We start from the raw sequence: 19,897 nt of genomic DNA on the forward strand, positions 1-19,897 counted from the left end.
GCCGACTGCTCTATTAGGAATCTCAATGAAAGGCAGAAAGAGATTCAATAATTACTTTACTGCCCTAATCCATTGCGACATCGACTCTGCCGAACTTGAAGTAGCGTTTACTATAGACGATTTAAAAGTCAATTCCATTATAACTCTATTGCTTAGACAGATAAATGAGCATTTGCTTTCGGATTGGGTTAACAGTCATTGGGCGGTGGTCTGGGTTCTAGCCTTGCTGGGTATCAGCTGTTCGTTCAAGAGCAAGAAACTTACTGCTGAATCCTGGAAATGCCTGATAAAATGCCAGGAAGTATATAACCTCCTGGTCCCGGTTGTTCAGAGGCTGGATAACGCTATCTACCGGAAAAATCGTTATCCAATGGATAAGTGTTGACAAAACAAACCACAGTATCCACTGGATAGTGATATTATCCGGTGGATAGCTTTATTGTCCGTTATCAATCTTTCGAACAACCCGGGCCAGGTGAGAGGAGCGGGAGCCTTGCTCTAACGAGCGGGAATCTGGATCGAGCGATCTGGGTTCGAGCCCTGGGTCCTGTTTCTCGAAAGCCTCGGAAACTTTTCGGGCCCGCAAAGCCATTTTTAGTTACGTAATCGTTATTAAAAGACAGAGAGGTGCATAGGCCTGAAACTTCTTGTACGGAATAGCACTTCTGTCTATATTAAGAAAATGTAAATAAAATAGCTATGTAATCATAAGGTTTGAGATTTTGTTACGGCTCTCCGGGTGCGAAAGCTTTTCGGGACCTTCGAAAAACGGGCCCCTGGCCAGGGTCATTGCATTGTGTTCTTGGGCAAGACACCTCTCTCACAATGCGTCTGTACACCCAGGTGTATTAACGGGTACCGGTGAAGTAACCCTGCGATGAATTAGCATCCCATCCAGGGGAAGTAGAAATATTCCGAGTCGCTTCATGCTACAGGCACCAGGGTACCATACGACGGTATGGGCCACAGGACCGACGCAGACTTCACCTCTTTCACTAGGTGGCCAAAGATTAACACATCCCTTTCAAGCTAAGAGGGGTGTGGCAATGCTATCCGGCGGTCGAAATCGGCGCAGGACTTGAAAGATAGCACATTATTTCAGTTGCAGGTAAAGAAAGCTTAATGAGGACGACAAAAACTTCACAGAAGAAAGAACTCTGTCATTCTAGAATGTTGTTAATCTCTTTTTTTTTTTTACATTTCATACAAACGACGAATAAATAACTATATATAACTTACTTCAAACCGTTATCACTGCAACTCACTCACAATTTCCAAAATAAACAATCTTGAAATTTTAAGAAATGCTAAATTTTTTGGCTCTCCATTTCCTTCTCTTCCTTTTAACCCGTTTTGGGTTTTGTCTTGTTTAGGCTTATTAGAGTCATAAGACAACCCGATGGTAAGTCCGCCAGATGCCCGGCATCGACCAACATTTTCTTACCTGCGATCAAGCGGCATTTCTTTTTTTATGGCGGTCTTCTGCTAAGTTACCCCGAAAAAATCGCGCAACGCCTGATTGCTGGTTAAATAGTTTTTATGAACCAGATTTTCTAAAAGTCTGCTTTTAAATATTTTCACCACCACTGCGATGGGTTACTAGTTTGGATTTCAAACTACAAGCTGTTCACATTTATCCCACTCGCTTAGGGCTTTAGTGCCTCTTGAGTCTAAAGTTGTTGTCAGTCGCAACAACGCAGGACGGTACTTTTGAAACGCGCCAAAGTTGTCCGTCTAAGGATTGGGAATTCAAACTAAGGAAAAGCTATTATTACTACAGTGTTCCTAGAAATGCACCAATCTACCTTCCTTTGTCACGAATATGAGAAAAATTGATAGCAAAATGTCAATTTTCCTTTCATAGTCATACAGGCGATCTGAACTTATTGCAAAGGACACGGAAGGCTGTGGCGGCAGACAAATGGAAGCTGTGACGAACACCGCGCATTTTGGCGCGAACCACCTTGACGTACGATGCACATTTTGGCGGGAAACAGCTGAAGTTGAGGTGAAAGGGTTGCAGTTTGCTGAGAAACATGCCACATGTAGTTTGTAGTAGACCAGAAGCATTGAGGCGAGAAGATATCATTGCGCACAATCCATCGAACGGCTTTCCAGCTTTCTGATCCTCTGTGTTCTCAAGGAGACAGGTGAAGATTATGGTTACTACTTGAGGAAAAGCACGTATTGTAGTAATGCGACCGTGTTCAGAGTAGAGATATCTGCGAGCACCGTCTACAACAAGAAAACACAACAACAATCATTACGATAATCAGGAATTTAAAAAAATTGCGCATATCGGATCAGGTGACCCAAACAGGTGTTAGAGGGTAGCAAACGTGCCTCGCGTTACTCGTCGCAAATCTTTGTCTTTATTATTCTCGACTAAGCTCATTCATAGCTCGTCTGTTACATGAACGGTTTTCTAAGGGCAAATAAAATTATTTAAGCCTTATAATTACTTCATAAATCGTCTGCTACCTGAACCCTTTACATGCGCGAATGAACTTTAATACAAGCCTAATAATTACTAGCAGTGATGAAATTAAAGAATGGCAATACCGAAAATCACGGAAAGATGGATTACCAAATTCTTATAACTAATATGAAAAGAAATACGTGCCACTCAGTAAGGAGAATTACGTTTCGGAGCATACAGACCTGAGCTGCTTGTAGGTTTGTCACTTCCAATAAATTTGTACGGCGGTATGACAGGATCGCCATCGCAAGAACTGAAACGAAATAAATCATTCAGAGCTCACTCAGACACAACAACACCGTGAACTGGCGTGATAACGTTCAGTGTGCTCGCGAGTTCTCGTACATTATCTGATTGGCTAATTACAAAGAAATGAAGTATTTGCCGACCGTCGATACTTGTTCCATTGCTGTGGCAAGCAAACACTGCAATAGTTTTACAAACCATCGATAATACGAATGCTGTGGTTTGGAATGAGACAAATAACAACTTGGAGTGAATCAGCACTTGTTTCTCCACATCCCAAGAGTTGTTTGTTTTTAAATGCAAGAATAATCAGGACAAGAAAATGATCAACACACCTGCTAATAATTCCATCGAGTCATAAGCAAATATTCTGTCCCACAGGAGAAGAAGCTGTTGGAGAGGACCACAGATATATTAGTAACGGTAACTAAGGACTTCCACGTTTACAACATACGTGTGTTGTCACGGGCGTAACGCGCGTTACCACACTGAGTGTTTCTCGTGGTAGATTTTCCCGCCATTTAATTGAGAACCAATCACATCTATGTGCAGGCCAGGATAATATAAGCATGTTATATCACTGCTATCAGCATGTTACTTTTGGACAAAAAGAGGAGTAACATTGGATTTGAATTTACGTTTTCGAGAAGCTTTCCATAATTCACTACTGAACCTCCGACTTGTGCTATTTGTTACTCGGAAAATAATACGTTTCTATCATTCCTTACCTGTTCGGTGTCTAAATAGCCAGCGAATGCATAAATTATCCAGTTAAAGGCCAGACGAAGCCTGCAACAGGGTAAAACACATCAGTACAGTCAGTAATACAATCAGTAATTGTGAGTGTTTTAGAAATTTGAACGATACTCACGGGTGAGCTCCAACTTCCTTGAGATAATAAAACAAAGCAGGTTCATGTGTTTGAAGAAGATTTTCAAACAACACACACAGCGATAAGATTCCCTGCGGAACATAACGGGATCATGTAAACAATAGCCTCCATTTGACGCGAAAATATGCTCGGATATTTGTCCTTGGACATTGTCTGTTCCGCAAAGCTCACAGTTTTCCTCGAGCCACGCTCTCGGAAAACTGTGAGCTTTGAGGAACAGATAATGTCCAAGGACAAATATCCGAGCATATTTTCGCGCTAAATGGATGCTATTGTGTTTATTATCCTTCAAATATTGGGGAAAATTGGGAAATATCCTCGGACATTGCTCAGTTTTAGCTGGGGAATATTCGGTCATGTGACGCGTTTAGACCAATCGCGCAAGAGCAAAACTATTTGATGGATTATAAACGTTAACACCGAGCATGCAATTCTTTCAGGTATTATTTTTTTTTGGAGGGGGGGGGGGGGGGAGGGGGAGGAATAATTTACCTGAGGGTGCGAGGACATAGTGTGAAGACGAAAAAAATATCTGCAAGGACAAACAGAATAGAAGGTGTTAGACATCGTACATGTAACTAGAGTCGAAGGATTTTCGTGAAACGTCTCGCACACCGTGCAAAAGATGCAAGATTCGGTTGTCATGACTCGAAAGACATCGCACAGAAGGTGATGAAGATACGTAAAAGAGGCTATGAGGTTCGTATTCGATTTGTAATGATTTAGAAATTGTAAAGATTCATATGCCAAGGGTAGTTTATAGTTGCGACGATGCTGTGAGGATTCGTAAAACAGTATGGCGTCATGTTAGAAGTGATGGGGTATTCAATGAAACTAGTCACGAAAAAACGATAAGATTTCGAGTCTAGATGATTCCTATTGATCAGAGGTCACGAGGATCAGTCGCGGAGAGGTGTCGTGTAAGTGGCCGAGAGCCGTATACATAGGGGGGTAGGGGGGTAGGGGTAGGGGTAGGTAGGGTAGGTAGGGTATGGTAGGGGGGTACAATAATCGATAAGAGATCGTGTGAAGTGGAGAAGATTCGTATTAGAACTCGCAGTGCTTCGAATTAGAACTCGTAAAGCGTGAATTTGAGAACCTGAGGTCTTCCCATAATCTTGCCACAAGAAGAATTCCACCTTGCGAACAAAGTTATTTATCAAACTTGCTTGAAAAATTACATGTAAGCTCCGTTAAAAATGTAACAAACAATTTAAAATGAGACAAACCTGGTGTAAATTTGTCGGAAAAGAAAGTAAAGTTGGGGAGCTTTCGCACACACAAAACCCAGCGGGGATGCTGCAACGAAACAAGACGAACAGTGGTTTAAAAGTAATAAGTAACTAACACTTCATGTTATTCTTCCTTAGCAACACTGATCTATCTCACAGGAACTTACCATACATAGAAAATCCATGGAACGGTATGACACCTGAGATGGACAAAAGAAATATAAAGAAATAGAAGAGTCACTCAGAGTCCAACAAGAGTTTTCATCAACTCTCAAAGAGCATGGGTCAAACTGTAAACGATTCTGTCGGACAATTTGAGCAGGTTCAAATTCGATGACAGCGCACGAGAGTAACCGAGTTGCCGAGAGCACGCGAGGGTCGACGAAAGTCATTGAGAGCTAATCAGAGTCACCGAGAATCGCCCAGAGCGCACGAGTATCGACGAAAGCTGCCGAGAAACACTGGTTTTCTTTCTTTGTTAAAAGACTATAACCCAAATATGGGTTTTGACTTGAAGACGATAAAGGGAAACGAAGAGAGTGAAAAACACTGTAAATATAAGGGCCTTTGTTTTTAATTTCTGGACCCCATGGTCTACAATGATGGGACAAAATTACCCGACTGTCACTCCTTGTCACTGTATACATTGTGGCGGAAAGGACTCCATTGACCATACTTTTAGCGACTGTGTTTTTGTAAAAAAATTTTCTTAAGAGGTTATCAGTTGATTCAATGTAGCAAACAGAACTCACTTCAATCCGTCCATGGAAGAGAAACTGTCCGGTGTTACTTCTGAACCATTTGGAAAAAAATGTCACGAAGAAATTTAACTACACGCTACTTTTCACGAAACACGACATCTACACTAACAAATTGCATGTATTCCTAAGGAGATATGCCTACCATTTGGGGGATAAACAACGGCGTAGTCTTGAACACCAAGTTTGCCTGCAAAAAATATCAGCAGTTTTAAATGGAAAAAAAAATTCACGATTGCCAGTGTTTCCTCGCTCCGCCCTTATCGGGTGATGTAACAGCTCTCGTAAGGTCTCTCTTTGCGACAACTATTATCCAATCAAAAATCCGAAAGGCGTGACATTTGCAGCAACTCACTAGCAAAACCGCTGCCCAGAAACACTAAGCTTAGTGTATTCGCGGCCCGGGGGAGGGGTACTTCCGTAAATTTTGGATAGGTGTGTGCCGCGAAGGGTCTTAAATCCTGACCCTATTTAAGGATGAAAGACATGAAAAATGGCACCCTATTTCAAGGCCCAAACTCCAAAAATGATACCCTATTGAAGGAAAAAACAAAAACTGAGAATAGCGTGGAAGGCTCAACTTTATTTCGTTTCTGTAACCTTGGACTTATACGAATAGTTCAGTTTTAACAGATCACTTGTTTTTCGTTTAGCTGGGCATTTACGCACTGCAATTCTAGCCGACACAATTTAGGTACCCTATTAAAGGAACACACCGAGAACACAAAGCCAACAGGGGCAAAAATGATACCCTATTTAAGGATAGAGAACCTCAAAAACCCTCCCCTATCCCGCGGCACATACCTGTATAGTCCATATATGGGAGTGCCTCCCCACCCCCCGGATTAGCGGAAATAAGATTCTGACAAAAAACTACTTGCTATCCGCAATATATCCATCACATACGAAATGAAACACCTAAAGTTCGCGACGAAACACCGACGTTTTTCTTAAGATTAGTCGACAGATCTGTCAGTTTTGACGATTAACAAAAAACAGCGTCTTTGAAGTTTGGTAAGGCTTGACAAATTTTGATTTAAAATCACCGTCCGCACTTGAAACATGGAACTGATGAAAGGAACTTTTGCTAAACAAAACAAAAATCGCCTACTGCGGATGGACCCTAACTTAATTACTCGAGAACTGACTTGATCAATGAACTAATTACCTCGAATGTATGACTTCGGTGGTGTAGCACTTGACCGCTCAAAATGCTGCAAGATGGATGTATCTCTACTGAATACAAGCAGAGCCTGCGAAAAACAACATGTTTTGATGAATATAGTTAGTTATGACGCTATAAATTACGAATTAATATATATATTTTAAAACAGATTCTTACTTGGCACAGGAGATCTTCAAAGACAAAATAGTCGTCATCGTTGGAAGACGTTAACTTGATGTCCTGTAATGAGAAAAAAATCTTCAGGTTCAACATTCAAAGGATCACTAAACCACAAGTTGAAAAAGCATTGCTTTTTCAGAGTATTTCTTCTCCCGCCTGAATGAGATGCTAGTCCATCGCAGGGTTACCTCCAAGTTTTAAATTCGCCGATACCCATTTATACATCTAGTTGGGGACAGTGGCATTTTAGCTTGATCACTTGAAGTCACTTAGAGTTACAATAGACTGAATCACAGCTGGACCGAAGCTGTGCGTGCGTGGTATTACGTGTGACCAAAAGGTGACGAAATAATTCACTCATAATATCGCAATTAAATCATTCCTCTCTGTCTAGTTCGCGGGTTATCCAGCATATTTACTTTTCAGAGTCCTTAATAGCTAGCTTGATAAGAAAGGGAACAGAGTTTTCTGAGCGTGGGATCATACAATCTGTCAGGTAAGCTGGAATCTGACCAAACGCGCAAACTACGAATGCAAATCAGTTCCAATTTAGGAGTGGTTTGATTTGTTAGAAAAAAAATAGTATAGCGCAACACGAAAAAGTGGGAACACAAAAATCGCGCCACGCACCCAACGAGTTAGCACATGAAAGAAAGACAAAACAAGACATTCATTTTTCCTTAAACAGATGCTCCTGTTTTTTTGAAGTCAAAAAACCTGATCTTCTCTTCACAATTCCGAGAGCATGTTTTCCATAACGCCACATTTTACGAATACAAAAAGAGCATGATTAATAATAGTGATCGCAATGTTCTTTGCTATCGTCTCTGGCTTAGGCTTTCTCCCTGTAATCATCTTCTTGTCGTTTGTATTCGGCTTCTTCGTGGTCGTTTTCTTCACAGTGCTAACAGTCCTGGGGGGAGTAGTTATAGTATCTTTGGTGCCGTTCTTCACTGTTAGTTTCCCAATACTGATGTTTGGAGGCGTTTTCGTTTACATTGCTTACTGCTGTGTTGTGAAGATTCGACGAATCATCAAGCGATTTAAAGGAATGTTCAAATGCAAGCTTTCCTCAAGAATCAAAGGAAAACGAATCCGATTTGCTGGACACAGAGTAAAAACACAAGCAAAAGAACAGCCTAAATGCAATTCCACATTCCCCCAAGAGAGGAACTGTTCAACAGTTCTGCCGATTGTTTCTAAACAAAATTAACCAAGCAAAAAATAGAATATAAAAAATATCTAAAACATAAAATTAAACAAATAAACCCACCACCTTTTTTTAAAGCCCTGCTCTATTTCAAATGTAAATATCTCCCTCGTTTTATTTCAGATCTAACTTATCCCTATGTTCTAAAATACACAAAATCCAATTAACCGTTTGCTGGAAATAAAATGCATTAACTTTTATATTAAGTACCTTTGTAATGAGGCTGTCAACCAGCATGTCATACTCGACAACATATTGCTTCAGCTGCTGAAAATATAACAAGTCCTACAAAGACAAAAAATGGTTGACATCAAAATGTTGACAAACATTGCAATGGGGGAGAAATGTGGAATGACACCAATCACTCCACTTTTGCCGTTACAGAACAAGGGGCTTCACTTCCAATCTACAGCTTGAATGCTGGAGAAAGTCTTGGGCCAGACAGTCTCAAGGCTAGGGTCTTAAGTACGAGAAGTTCAAAGGTTCCTAACCATGAAATCCTGGGTACCCAGCACTTAATCTTCTATGAAAAAAGTATTTTTTTCCAGTCACCTAAAGGGAAAGGTTAGTCGCCTGTGGCATCTGTGTGCTCCTAGAGCACAGCCCTGGACTCTGTGCCTCTACTCATCCTGTAGCACAAACCTGTACATGTACTCTAGAGTGGATACTGAGGCTGGGTAGGGCCAAGTGGTCCATACATCCAGAGCCTAGTCTGGTTTCCATTGCATTTACTGGTTACCTCCCCTTGCATGGGATGCTACCTGTAGTCTATCGCAGGGTTACCCTCTAGTATCATATTTGTCATTTATACACCTGGGTGGAGAGAGGCACCGTAAGAGTTAAGCATCTCGCCCAAAAACACAGCACAGTGACCCTGGCCAGGGCTCAAACTTGAACTGCTTGATCTGGAGTCTAGCACCCTAACTTGCATGCATGAACGGGTACTTGCTTGAGTGACACATGCAAAAACAAGACATTGACCCAGGGAATTAACAAAGTAAAAGTCACTGCACTGATTCAGGAAAATGATGTTAACTGGTACACATTTTACTGACTTGATGTGCCATGTAAATGTAGCACCTTGCAAAAAGCCTTAGCAAAACTCTTTTACCAGTCATCAAACTAAATTTTTTATCTTTTTGTTCAATACATGTATTTATTTATCAGTCAATCAGTGTGATTTCCATTGCTTACCATATCATCCACTTCAAGCCCCAAGATAAGTTTCCACATATCCCCTCTGAGTCCTGGAGGACAGCCATACTTTGCAAATTGCCTCGCAGCTGGTGTGCTTCCATGTTGAATAACTGTGGAAATCACACAATCAATGATAGGACTTTGTTTTAAGTTTTGGAAGAAGATACAAATGTACATAACTCAATGATGGTTGAAGCCCACCTATACCAACTCTCATACATTATACGGGAGTCTCCCGGATAAGGAACAAATTTCCGGGATATAAATTAAACTAAAATTGAGAAGATAAAATTGGCAATCTCCCCCATTTCAATTTTTTAGGGTGGCTTCTCTGGAATGCATCATTCTGTGAGATACTTATCAATTTCCCTCCAGAGTTCATTACTTTGCTGTTTTTCAGGTGAGTATTGGTTAGAAGAAAGTCCCACTGCAAGATACTGGGTGTTACTAATCTGTAAAAAATGGCGAGGGAACCTATTATGGAGTTCTGTAACCTCTAGTCACTCTGAGTAAAGGAAACTATAAAATAAAATCAAAGAAATCTACACAGACTTCCCACTAGTAAGTTCATGAACAATAATTTCACATCAACAAAGCAAGTTCATTTCTTGAAGACCCTTATGTTCCCATAACTTTATTTAATGTACATGACGATGTAGAAACACACATTTGAAGCTAGGGTTTCGGTGCATTTTACAAGGCAAACCAGCTTATGTCCAGTCGTGCAATGAAAATAAAATTTAAAGAAAAAAAGCAATTTACTCAAGGTATATATTTACTGTGCCAACATTAACAAATATTTTGCCTACCTTTTTGTCCTATTTTGTTCCATTCAGTTGAAAATGTTTCTAGAGTGAATTAAAATTAATGTATTATATTACGTGAAATTTAAGACTGGCAACCTTCCTGTTATTTGAAACTGTTTTACTATGTTCTTCAAATGTACCAAACATGTAAAACGTTTCACATCATCACCTCAACATTCTGTTGGTTGTGCAAAACGTATAACCTGAATTCACCAAAATACAAAAGCAAGGAAACTGGACGATACGCAGGTCGGTAATCCTCCACTGGAAATAATATTGCGACTGGTACATTTACACATAATTCCTAGTGCAAGAAATTAAAACACTAGCAATACTCATAAATATGTACAGGAAGTTCTAAAACCTTCAAACCTTGCATGCACAGGGTTGTTAGTACAGGGACAAATATTGCAAAAACACCAAAAAAGGCTGTCCGAGTGCCTAATGAGTTGTGTTAGGTTCTTGAGATATTATGGTAAAATCTACAGCTGTCATCTTTTTTCCTACAGGGGATTTGGAAAGAGGACAAGGAGGAAGATATTGATGAAGGATCAGAAAAGACAGAAAGTAGTGTGAGAAGAGAAAAAGGCACAAGAAGAGGAGGAAGACTGAAGGAAGAAGTGGAAATGTGGGAAGGAGTAGGGAAAAGGGAGGAGGTGAAGGAGGCTAGGCAGTGGAGGGAGCAGTGGAGGAGGAGAAAAAGGAGTAAGAAGAGGATGAAAAAGGGGAGTGTACACGTAGGAAAGAGGAAGAAAAGAAAGGGAACTGACATGATTGAAAACAGGGCAGAGAAGGGAATGAAAATGATCAACTTACCAAAAGAGGTACTTTCAAGCAGGGCATCGTCCACTCCACTGTGGGAATTTCCTGGATCCAGTTCTTTGTACGCAGCTTTCTAATAAATGCAATGGATCACATGTAGATGTAGCCAAAATAATGAATATTATTAAAAACAGATGCATGTAAAGCACTAGAGACAAGGAAAATTCTACATGTACATGTAGATGACTGTACGCGTATAATTACACATCAAATCTTTTACATATAAAGTGCATCAAGAGTTTCAAGTTCTTAGCTACAGCAATAACATACCATTTCTTGGAGGGATTTCACATACAACTGAACCTTGATTAAACCCCAGCCTTTGATGGAACTGTTGCAAAGGAAAAAAAAAAAACTGAGGGCAACTGGTAATTGCACACTGTTCATAAATTATTACAGTTGAATCATCTTTATATGCTGTCCCCAGCATTTAAAGTTAAACATAATTAAAGGGACACAGTCAGCTGGCACACATGCACGTTAGATACCATTTCATAGCTAATTTGCATATCACAGAGACATGATCCATACTGTTTTTAACCAAATGTGATAAAAATAATATCATAGGATGAGCAAAAGCACACTCAAAAACAGGTTTTTCAGTAAATGATTGAAAATCAAGCAAAACACTGCAAAGATTGATGCAGGTTTCTGGATGTACTTTGATTTCAGGTTGAGGTGAACTTTTTTCAAAGTGAGAAAACTAGTGTCCAGGTCAGTGCAGTCTAAAAGCTGACTGTGTCCCTTTAATCAGTGATCAGTAAATAAGAGTGAGGTCTACATGTACAAGTATCTGACTATCAATATTACTTAATATTGATGGAGTGGTTCTCAATTGAGTGTCAAAAGTAATCAGGCAATTACTTTGGTTTTGGCTTTGTTTTGACTACGGTTTGAGATTGGGTGAGTCATCTAATTCGTAATTAATCGGTTTAGTTTTGGTTTTGCAACACTCAATTGAAAACTGCTCTAAAGGTAGGAATAATTTATTGTGATGAATGAAAATACCAACTCTTTAGAGGAATCTGGTTAATGGGTAATTTTCAACGAAAAATTTAGAAACTGACTTTTGAAAAGAGTTGTATGCTTGTGTCAATATAAAATCATGAATTAACCTGCCTCAAAGTTTTTGCCAAAACTCTTACAGGCTGGGAGCTGTATGTGCATTGTTGGGCTTACAAAGCTGTCATTTCTCACAACAGCATGGCAACATTTTGTAAAAATTTACCTTGGTGTCTTTCGAAGTGGAGTAAAACTTGGATTTTCTATGCTGATAAGGGCCTGGAAGACAGATACCAGTGAGAGTGAAAAATGTGCATCTAAGACTAATGTTCTCACCATGTTCAAGAAACTTGTTGTGTAAATTTTAAAGACAAAATATTGATATACCAGAAGTTATTAACTGTCAGTAATAATAATTATACCAGTATGTTAAATCTTACCTGCCAGACTCAAAGTGTAGCCTTAAAATATGTTTGGGGAAAATTTAATTTGTATTTGGATTGAAATTTTCAATTGAAAGTACTTTGATTTTTATTCCCAAGGTTTGGAGACGAAACAAAAATAAACTGGCTATAAAAATCTCAAACCCAATAAGAATTTAAACAACACTATTAGTAGTAACACAATGTAACATTTACTGTACCTCAAAGAAGTCTTTAGGAGCATAGACTGGCTTAATTTTCTCCATTTCTGAAATAAAAAAAATTGAGACCTTGAGATTAAATCAAAAGAACTAAATTTATTTGCACACTAAATGTGGGAGGCATCAGTTGGGTTAGTGGTTAATTTGCTGTGCCACGGAACCTGGTTGGGGTCCAGCTTTGCATTTGTTCTAATGCTCAAAGCCCTTTAACTACTTTCACAGAGCCTCTCTCTGCCAAGATGTACAAATGGTTGCAGAAAAATTTAATGATGAGGTGGGAGGGACTGGAGTAGCAGTTTGTTCCACAGGGTTTCTCCAGTCCTAGCCTGCGTAGCAAGCATTCCTGTATGAGACAAACGAAATCGGGCAGTGCAAAGGAGTTTCTCGCATTCGGGCCACGCAAAAAATGGGGCGAGTCTTGGTGACACTGCATGCCACTGAAGTGAGAGATCCATAAATCCATGCAAGTGCCAGACAGAAGGGCGACTGGGTTAGCACTTGAACATGTAGACTTAAATACATAATTAAAAAGCTGAAACCATTTACTTGTTAAAAACAGTAATGATCGGTTTATGTATAAAATGATACACATTAAAAATTTTAAAACCTGTGTAAAGATCTAACTTACGCTTTTCATCCAGTTCACCACCCAAAGTTTCAAACTTTGATGATATATTAGCTTGGTCAGTTGATGATCTCTGTAAAAAAGGGGAGAACAATGAAAAATTATCTTGGGCCTTTTTCTCTTTAATATGATCAACCTTCATGTTTCTACCATGCCATAGAAATATGGAGAGAAAAAGTTACTACTTAATTCAATACTGATGTCATATTTAGTTCAGAGAAATGTTTTGTTGATATATTTTTAGTTATAAAAAGGCTCTGTATTGAAAGTATGAAAGAGGTCAAAGAGCTATGAACATACATGTGCATTCTGCCATGACTTCTGTTTAGATTATTATTCCAGTTATTTCTCCCACATAAGAAAAAAATAATAATTACTTAATGTTCTTTTTTGCAATCTAAAATAAAAAAAGGTGTGAATTTAAGTAAATAATATGTTTACCTTCCTTGCTAATGGTAGTGATAACTCTGTACACATGCTGTTAATGCTCTTCACAATTCTCTTCTCCCAGTTCATCTACAAATTTACAATGATATTATTATAATAACTTATACCATAACTGAGCCACATTATCCAAAACTCAGTTATTTCAAAGTCACCAGTCTCTTGCACTTAAATCAGTTTTCCTTGGATATCCTTTCTATGTCATTTTCCTTTGGCTAACTCAAACTCCAGCTGTCTTTCACTGTTTTTTTTCCTCTTGAGAGTTCAAGATAGCAGTACACAACTGTACAAGTCCTTGTCAAACAATGTTACGCCAAAACTTTTCTACAATAATTATTAGCTTTTATAATGTTAACATAACAAGTTTGGCGTGCTTACAATTGCCAGGAATTTAGAGTCAAGTAAAGGCAGTATTATTTATTTAAACAAAAGTAATAGGAAAAAACTATTTTGATGGTGGCCATGCAGCTACCTTCAGTCTGCATACCAGCCATGTGGCCCATCAGGCCAGAAATTATCCCAGTTTCTTTTTGCTGTACATCATTGAGTTATGATGCACTTGGAAAGTTTGGAGAGTACTAAAGTACCTACAGTTGCTTCCGGCTGCGTATTGAGCATCTCTTATGCTTTTTCCGTAATCTCCAAATTTCCGATTGTATGCATCCTAATTTGGTCATCATCATCATCAGCCTTCTAACACCTCAGGGGGGGGGGGGGGGGGGGGTGAGGCCGCATTCCGACTCTTTCCACCTTGCATGGTCTTTCGCCACATTTTCAATTTACATCCATAAGGTAAAGCTACATTGTAAGTATCCTTATTTGGTGTTGCATGCTAAAGCATGACAACTTCTGGATCATGCTGAAATACAGTGACTTTTTTGTACATGTACATGGAATGACGTGTGTATATGAATGTAGTTTCAAAAGGCTACTTCTGTAAGGTCTAGCTGTAAATTCACACAAGTCAGATGGAAATATGGTGAGCACACCACTTCTAAATACCTGCGCTTTGCGAATGAATGCTAATGGTTCCTTTACTTGTTGTTGTGGATTGTCCGACAATGAAGACATTGGCAAACTGGTAAAAAAGTGTTTAAAACTCAGCATTAGAAATCCTCTCCTAGCCTGCAAATGCAGACGTATTTCCGGCTGTTGCTTGTCTCTGCCAAAAATAACGTCTGCGAACGCGAGCCAGGTAATGATTTCTGTGACGTAATGACTTTTGTTTCTATTTGGCCAATCAGATTCCATGATAGAATGAAACTCGAGTGCTCCTTGCAGCGAATATCTCGCGTAGTAGTTCTGGGGCTACTTGAGCTAAACATTGATTGGCTTAAAATTCCTACGTCACAGAAATCGTTTCCTGGCCCGGGTTCGCAGATGTTATTTTCGGCGGAGACAAGCGACAGCCGGAAATACGTCTGCGTTCACAGGCTATCCTCTCCTGGCTTATTATCAAACCCTAATACATATGCAACAAGAGTTGTGATTTGAGAGTGTGGGAGGATTAGCTAGCTCCCATGATTAGGGACAAGATTCAGTGTGAAATATTGTTGGCTGACCTATCCCATCTGTTTGCCTTTGGAGTGTTCCTGAGTTTCTCAGGGTTGTAACAAAGTTTTGAAGTAACCAGCTTTGTTGAAGTAGCCAGCTGTGCTGAAGTTAAGCCAGCTTTGTTGAAGTATCAGTGATTTTCTAAAGGTGTTCAGATGAATAGTCAACAACAGATCTCGAAGATGGTGTTTTCCATTGGTAGCTGGCTACTTTTGACAACCCTGGTTTCTTGAGCCTGTCAAAATTTTATTTATATTGGGTTACTAACCAAGCGTGAGATCAAAATGGCTGGATATTGGCAAAGATTAATTTGTTTATGGGCCAAGACGGAGATGAGGTTTATAAACAGGCAAGAAACAAATGAGGCCAATATTCAGCCATCTTGACTGAACAAGCTTGGTCAATAAAGGATTTATTATGTTGGTTTCAGGGAAATTTTTCTTGTGGGATGTAGTGCGTAATCCAAAGTAGGCAAGATGGTGCCATATCTTGCCCACTTGTCTAGCCAATCACAGAGCAAGGTTTATCTTGCCACTCACGGAGGTAGCCTTATACAGTCAACCCTCGTCCTGCGGACACCCCACCATTACACACACTCACTATTACAGAATTATGGACACTCATGGTACCAAAATGACAATTTTATTGTTTTGACTCTCAATAAAGCAGACATCACGTACTTCTCATATAATATAATTATATAAAATTACAGTCTGCTGTTCATCATTCGTCAAAATACACTTCAAAAGATTTTTGGATTGTTTATTTTCACATCAGTTCTCTTTTTGTTTGCAGAATAGTCCTTGCTTCTTTGCTTGAGCTTACATTATTTATTGCATGTTAGTTTCAGAGAACTTTTTATCTCACACCCCGCTATTATGGAGTCTTGCTATTATGAACACTTACATGTAATGACGTTCCCTAGCGTGTGCGCCATAACAAGAGTTGACTTTAATGAGAAGTCTTACCTCTTAAGTTGAGTGTAAACAGCATTCTGTAGCTTGATCTCCCAGCCTGAGTCCCTTAGATAGTTTTCAACACTCTTCTTCATGTCTGTGACATGAATATGAGGTTTTGCAACTTCTTTCTGAACGGATAAAAGAACTATACTTATTAGTAACAGTAGTAGTCAGTGTAAAATGTAGACTGCAGACTGTCGATTGCAGATTGCAGACTGCAGACTGCAGATTGCAGATTGCAGACTGCAGACTGCAGACTGCAGACTGGGGATAAACTGAAGACTGAAGGCAAAATGCAGACTGCAGACCAGGGGTAAAATGCAGACGGCAGACTGCAGACTGCAGACTGTTCAAAAAGTGCTGATAAAATTAGGCTTAACTTTCACCCCTAAACAGAGGTATAAACAACAACTTGTATTTTTTAATTTTGTTAGTGGTAATAGAGACCACTAGCTTTGAATTCTTTCTTCTCTGACTAGTACAGCTGCTCGGAGATTGATGTCTACTACTAATATTTTTTTTTTCGTATAATCTGTGAAGTTTCACCTGTAAATCTGCCTTCATTTCCAGGAATAGCGAGCTGTTCTGCAGCTTTTCGACGATCTTGTACACGACTGCATCTTTATCATCCTCTCGTATCATTTTCTGAGTTGATGCTTGAGGTTCCATGGGTCAAAAAACACAGTTGCCATTAGCTCTCCCCGAGAATCAGGAGCAGTCCGCCATTTTATGTTACTGTAGACAGCATGATGTACGTTATACAACAACGCTTCTGAAAATAGGGAAATACTGAGCCCGCGCTCAAACGGGCTGGACCTTTTGAAGTCTTTGAAGAGGGTGGCAAAGAGCCGTTTTTGCGTGACGCGTGATCGCCCCAAAATTGGCGGCGTGATGCGTGATTGAGACCAAATTAGCCGCGTGATGCGGGACGGGACATCATAACGTAATGCGTGATTTGCTATTTTACAAGCATGTGATGCGTGATTTACCAATAAGATTTCCGTGACAAGTGAGCGTTCTTTGAACTAGAAGGATAGCATTCATTCAAAGTAAATAGTAAATAGAATCTTAAAGGAGATCATCAAATCGTGGCAGACGTGACACCATTTTCTGGTACCGGTCTTTTTCGTCCTTTTCTTGACCTCTAATGTCTTTGGTCTTCGTGGGTCTCATGGACCTCATGGTACTATAGGTCCAAACAATTGTGATACAAATTCTAGGAAGAAGTAATTGAAGACTTTGAGAATGATCCTGCGCCAGGCTTTTAGAGAAGGAACATGCTTTCTCCAAATACTTGCATGGTATGAAATAATTTGTGCACATCTGTGCACATAATGTAGGGCAAAGCGGCCTGATGTCAGGTGATTGGTCGATATAATGTGTGCCGCGTAAAGGCTGGTTTTGATTACTTACCGACACAAGCAGAAGCAGAGGCAACACACGCACACCCAGGAAGGCGCCGTTGAGAGGCTCCCTTTGCCCGGAAATTTTCCCAACAAATGGCTCTAATTACCAGCATCTTACTGTGTCCGCGTTATGTCTCCAGAAAACCAGCTTGAAGTGTGGAATCAGAATCAGGGATTTTTGACGAGTCACAGATCAGATGCACCTTTAAACATCCTGGCTATATGCTTCGTGTACATACATACAGCTTATTCAAGACGCCAAAGGAAAATATTTAGCCTTACAAAAGAAATCGATCTTGAAAAAGACGTTTAGAGATCAACCTTACATAAAAACGAACTCCCTAAATAAATAGGTAAATTGTTATCAGTTGAATTGTAAACTAAGTTGCTTAAGACTAGACAGTGCCAAATTCGTTGTTCTGAGTTAGAGTAGTTTGATTAAGGTTGATCTTTTCAAAAAATGAATTATAATACTGTCAAATATTTTTCCTTGCAGTTATAACAACTTTTGGTACGCTCCAATCGTGCCGGTGGTAGGAGAAACACAGGAGTAATAAAGTTTGAGCTTAAAAATAGAGTGAAACAGTGTGGGATTTCTCTTGTTTTGACGAACAAAGTCGAACCTTCCCATCCCGTTCACGAATTAAGGCAGTTTCCATGGATACATCAAATTAAGGAAACCTCGCTCCCAGGGTCTTCTCCACTCTTCAAAATGGCGGTGGGTCCGCTATTTCGAAAGCACGCATGCAGACTCTAGCTTTGAATACCTAAGGAGGGAGAAGTAAATGTATTATCTCGCGACAGAAAAGAGAGACCTGTCTTTTACAAATACAATACAACGAGTTTTCGCCTTAAAATCCACAGGCATCTCAAGCGTATGGTGTGAGGGAATCGAAGCTTTAACAGTCTATTAGCGGTAGAAATAGCTGAGGTGTTTTTTCAAAATAGGACGATTTTCCTCTTTCTGGTCGTTTTATTTGTCCTTAGTTGTGTCGCTGGATGTTGGAGCCGTATTTGCAAAATTTGTACATCGATCACATTGAGACCCGCTATAGATCTACAAGGACTAGGTTTACGCTACTGGATTTGTGACGAATCCGGAGCGTTTTAGTACCGCATTAAATTGATTTTGCCGTTTACACACAAGTGGACGAGTCCGAAATAAAAACTCCCCGCCTAGGTCGTGTCTCCGGGAATTTGAATCCGGAATTTAAATTGGAAAGTTTGAATCCGAAAACAATCTGGATAGTTTCGCCGATGTAAACGATTTTCTTTCGATCCGGATACTTTTCCGCCTGTGATCTTTTGAGATTGCGGTAGAACCAAAATGGCGGACCTTGTAATTGTATTCATGATCGTCATTACTAGTAGTGACATTGATGGCAATGGTCACGTGGCGGTCGCTGGTTGCCTCGGGGTGTTACTAAACAGAGTAACACAGTAACGAATAACGAGTAACGGAGTAACGGGAAAACGAGCTCGAGTAACGAGAAAAATCTAAAGGGTAAAAAATTACAAAACCCGTAAAATCGATTGAAACAGATAGTTCATTGCAAGAAAAATGGAAAACAAGTAAGCAAGCTTTATTGAGTGTGATTTTGATAATTTCATCTGTCTTTGTAGATCTATATTTAGTTCTTATTAACCGAGCGGGAGGTCTGCCTATGCCCAGACCGAGGTCGCGCGGTACAGACCAAACGCAGTGAGGACTGTACCAGCGACCGACGTCAAGATTCTCCCATACAGACCGACCTAGCTCGGTTAATAAGATGTTTATTAGATGGCCAAACAAGAAATCAAAGGAACAAAAACAAAAATAATTTTATTTGTGTCCCTGCTGCGCCGGCTGAAGCATTTAGCTGGCTTTCTTGTGTCACTGGTCTCCAGTCCAAACGGGTGCAAAAATAACTGATCAAAGTCCAGCTTTGTACAAACTTTGTCAATGAATGAAGAAAAAATTTTTCATACAGGCTCAATGAAAAAGCTTGTGGTAAAAATAAGAGTTTGTATGGGGTCTTCTGCCCCGCCCCTATTGTTAGGCGAATGAATAGACCTAACTTGGGGGGTTGTGAAATGGCATGCTGTCCATACTCTACCCGTCAGGAATTGGGAATCCCGTATGAAAGAGCCATATAAATAAACCTTATCAAGGTTTGTGACGCCATCTTGTTTCAATCAATCAATCAATCAATCAATCAATCAATCAATCAATCAATCAATCAATCAGTCAGTCAGTCAATCAATCAATTAATTAAACAATCAAACAATTAAACAATC

General features: G+C 39.8%; 1 protein-coding gene across 2 annotated transcripts; it reads right to left on the minus strand.

Moving 5' to 3' along the window:
* Positions 1-1,156: 1,156 nt before the first annotated feature.
* Positions 1,157-16,993, minus strand: LOC110057700 (TBC1 domain family member 19-like). 2 transcript variants are annotated; one of them, XM_089273445.1, is made up of 23 exons: positions 16,761-16,992; positions 16,224-16,342; positions 14,704-14,779; positions 13,699-13,773; positions 13,261-13,330; positions 12,633-12,679; positions 12,216-12,268; positions 11,258-11,318; positions 10,982-11,060; positions 10,169-10,207; positions 9,357-9,469; positions 8,373-8,447; positions 6,950-7,012; positions 6,776-6,860; positions 5,753-5,797; positions 5,017-5,049; positions 4,847-4,916; positions 4,110-4,149; positions 3,597-3,688; positions 3,454-3,514; positions 3,061-3,115; positions 2,662-2,732; positions 1,157-2,235 (listed from the first exon to the last, which is right to left on the minus strand). In XM_089273445.1, exons 1-23 carry the CDS (start codon positions 16,881-16,883, stop codon positions 2,167-2,169), a joined length of 1,614 nt encoding a protein of 537 aa, XP_089129571.1. In that variant the 5' UTR covers positions 16,884-16,992; the 3' UTR covers positions 1,157-2,166. The 2 variants fall into 2 exon arrangements, 1 of the variants encoding a protein (XP_089129571.1); XR_016201983.1 differs by lacking the exons at positions 1,157-2,235; positions 2,662-2,732 and adding an exon at positions 5,602-5,641 and having other exon boundaries at positions 16,761-16,993.
* Between the last annotated feature and the right edge of the window lie 2,904 nt (positions 16,994-19,897).

This window comes from Orbicella faveolata, unplaced genomic scaffold (assembly GCF_042242905.1).
Source record: "Orbicella faveolata isolate gen_17 unplaced genomic scaffold, um_ofav_v1 contig_35, whole genome shotgun sequence".
NCBI lineage: Eukaryota > Metazoa > Cnidaria > Anthozoa > Scleractinia > Merulinidae > Orbicella > Orbicella faveolata.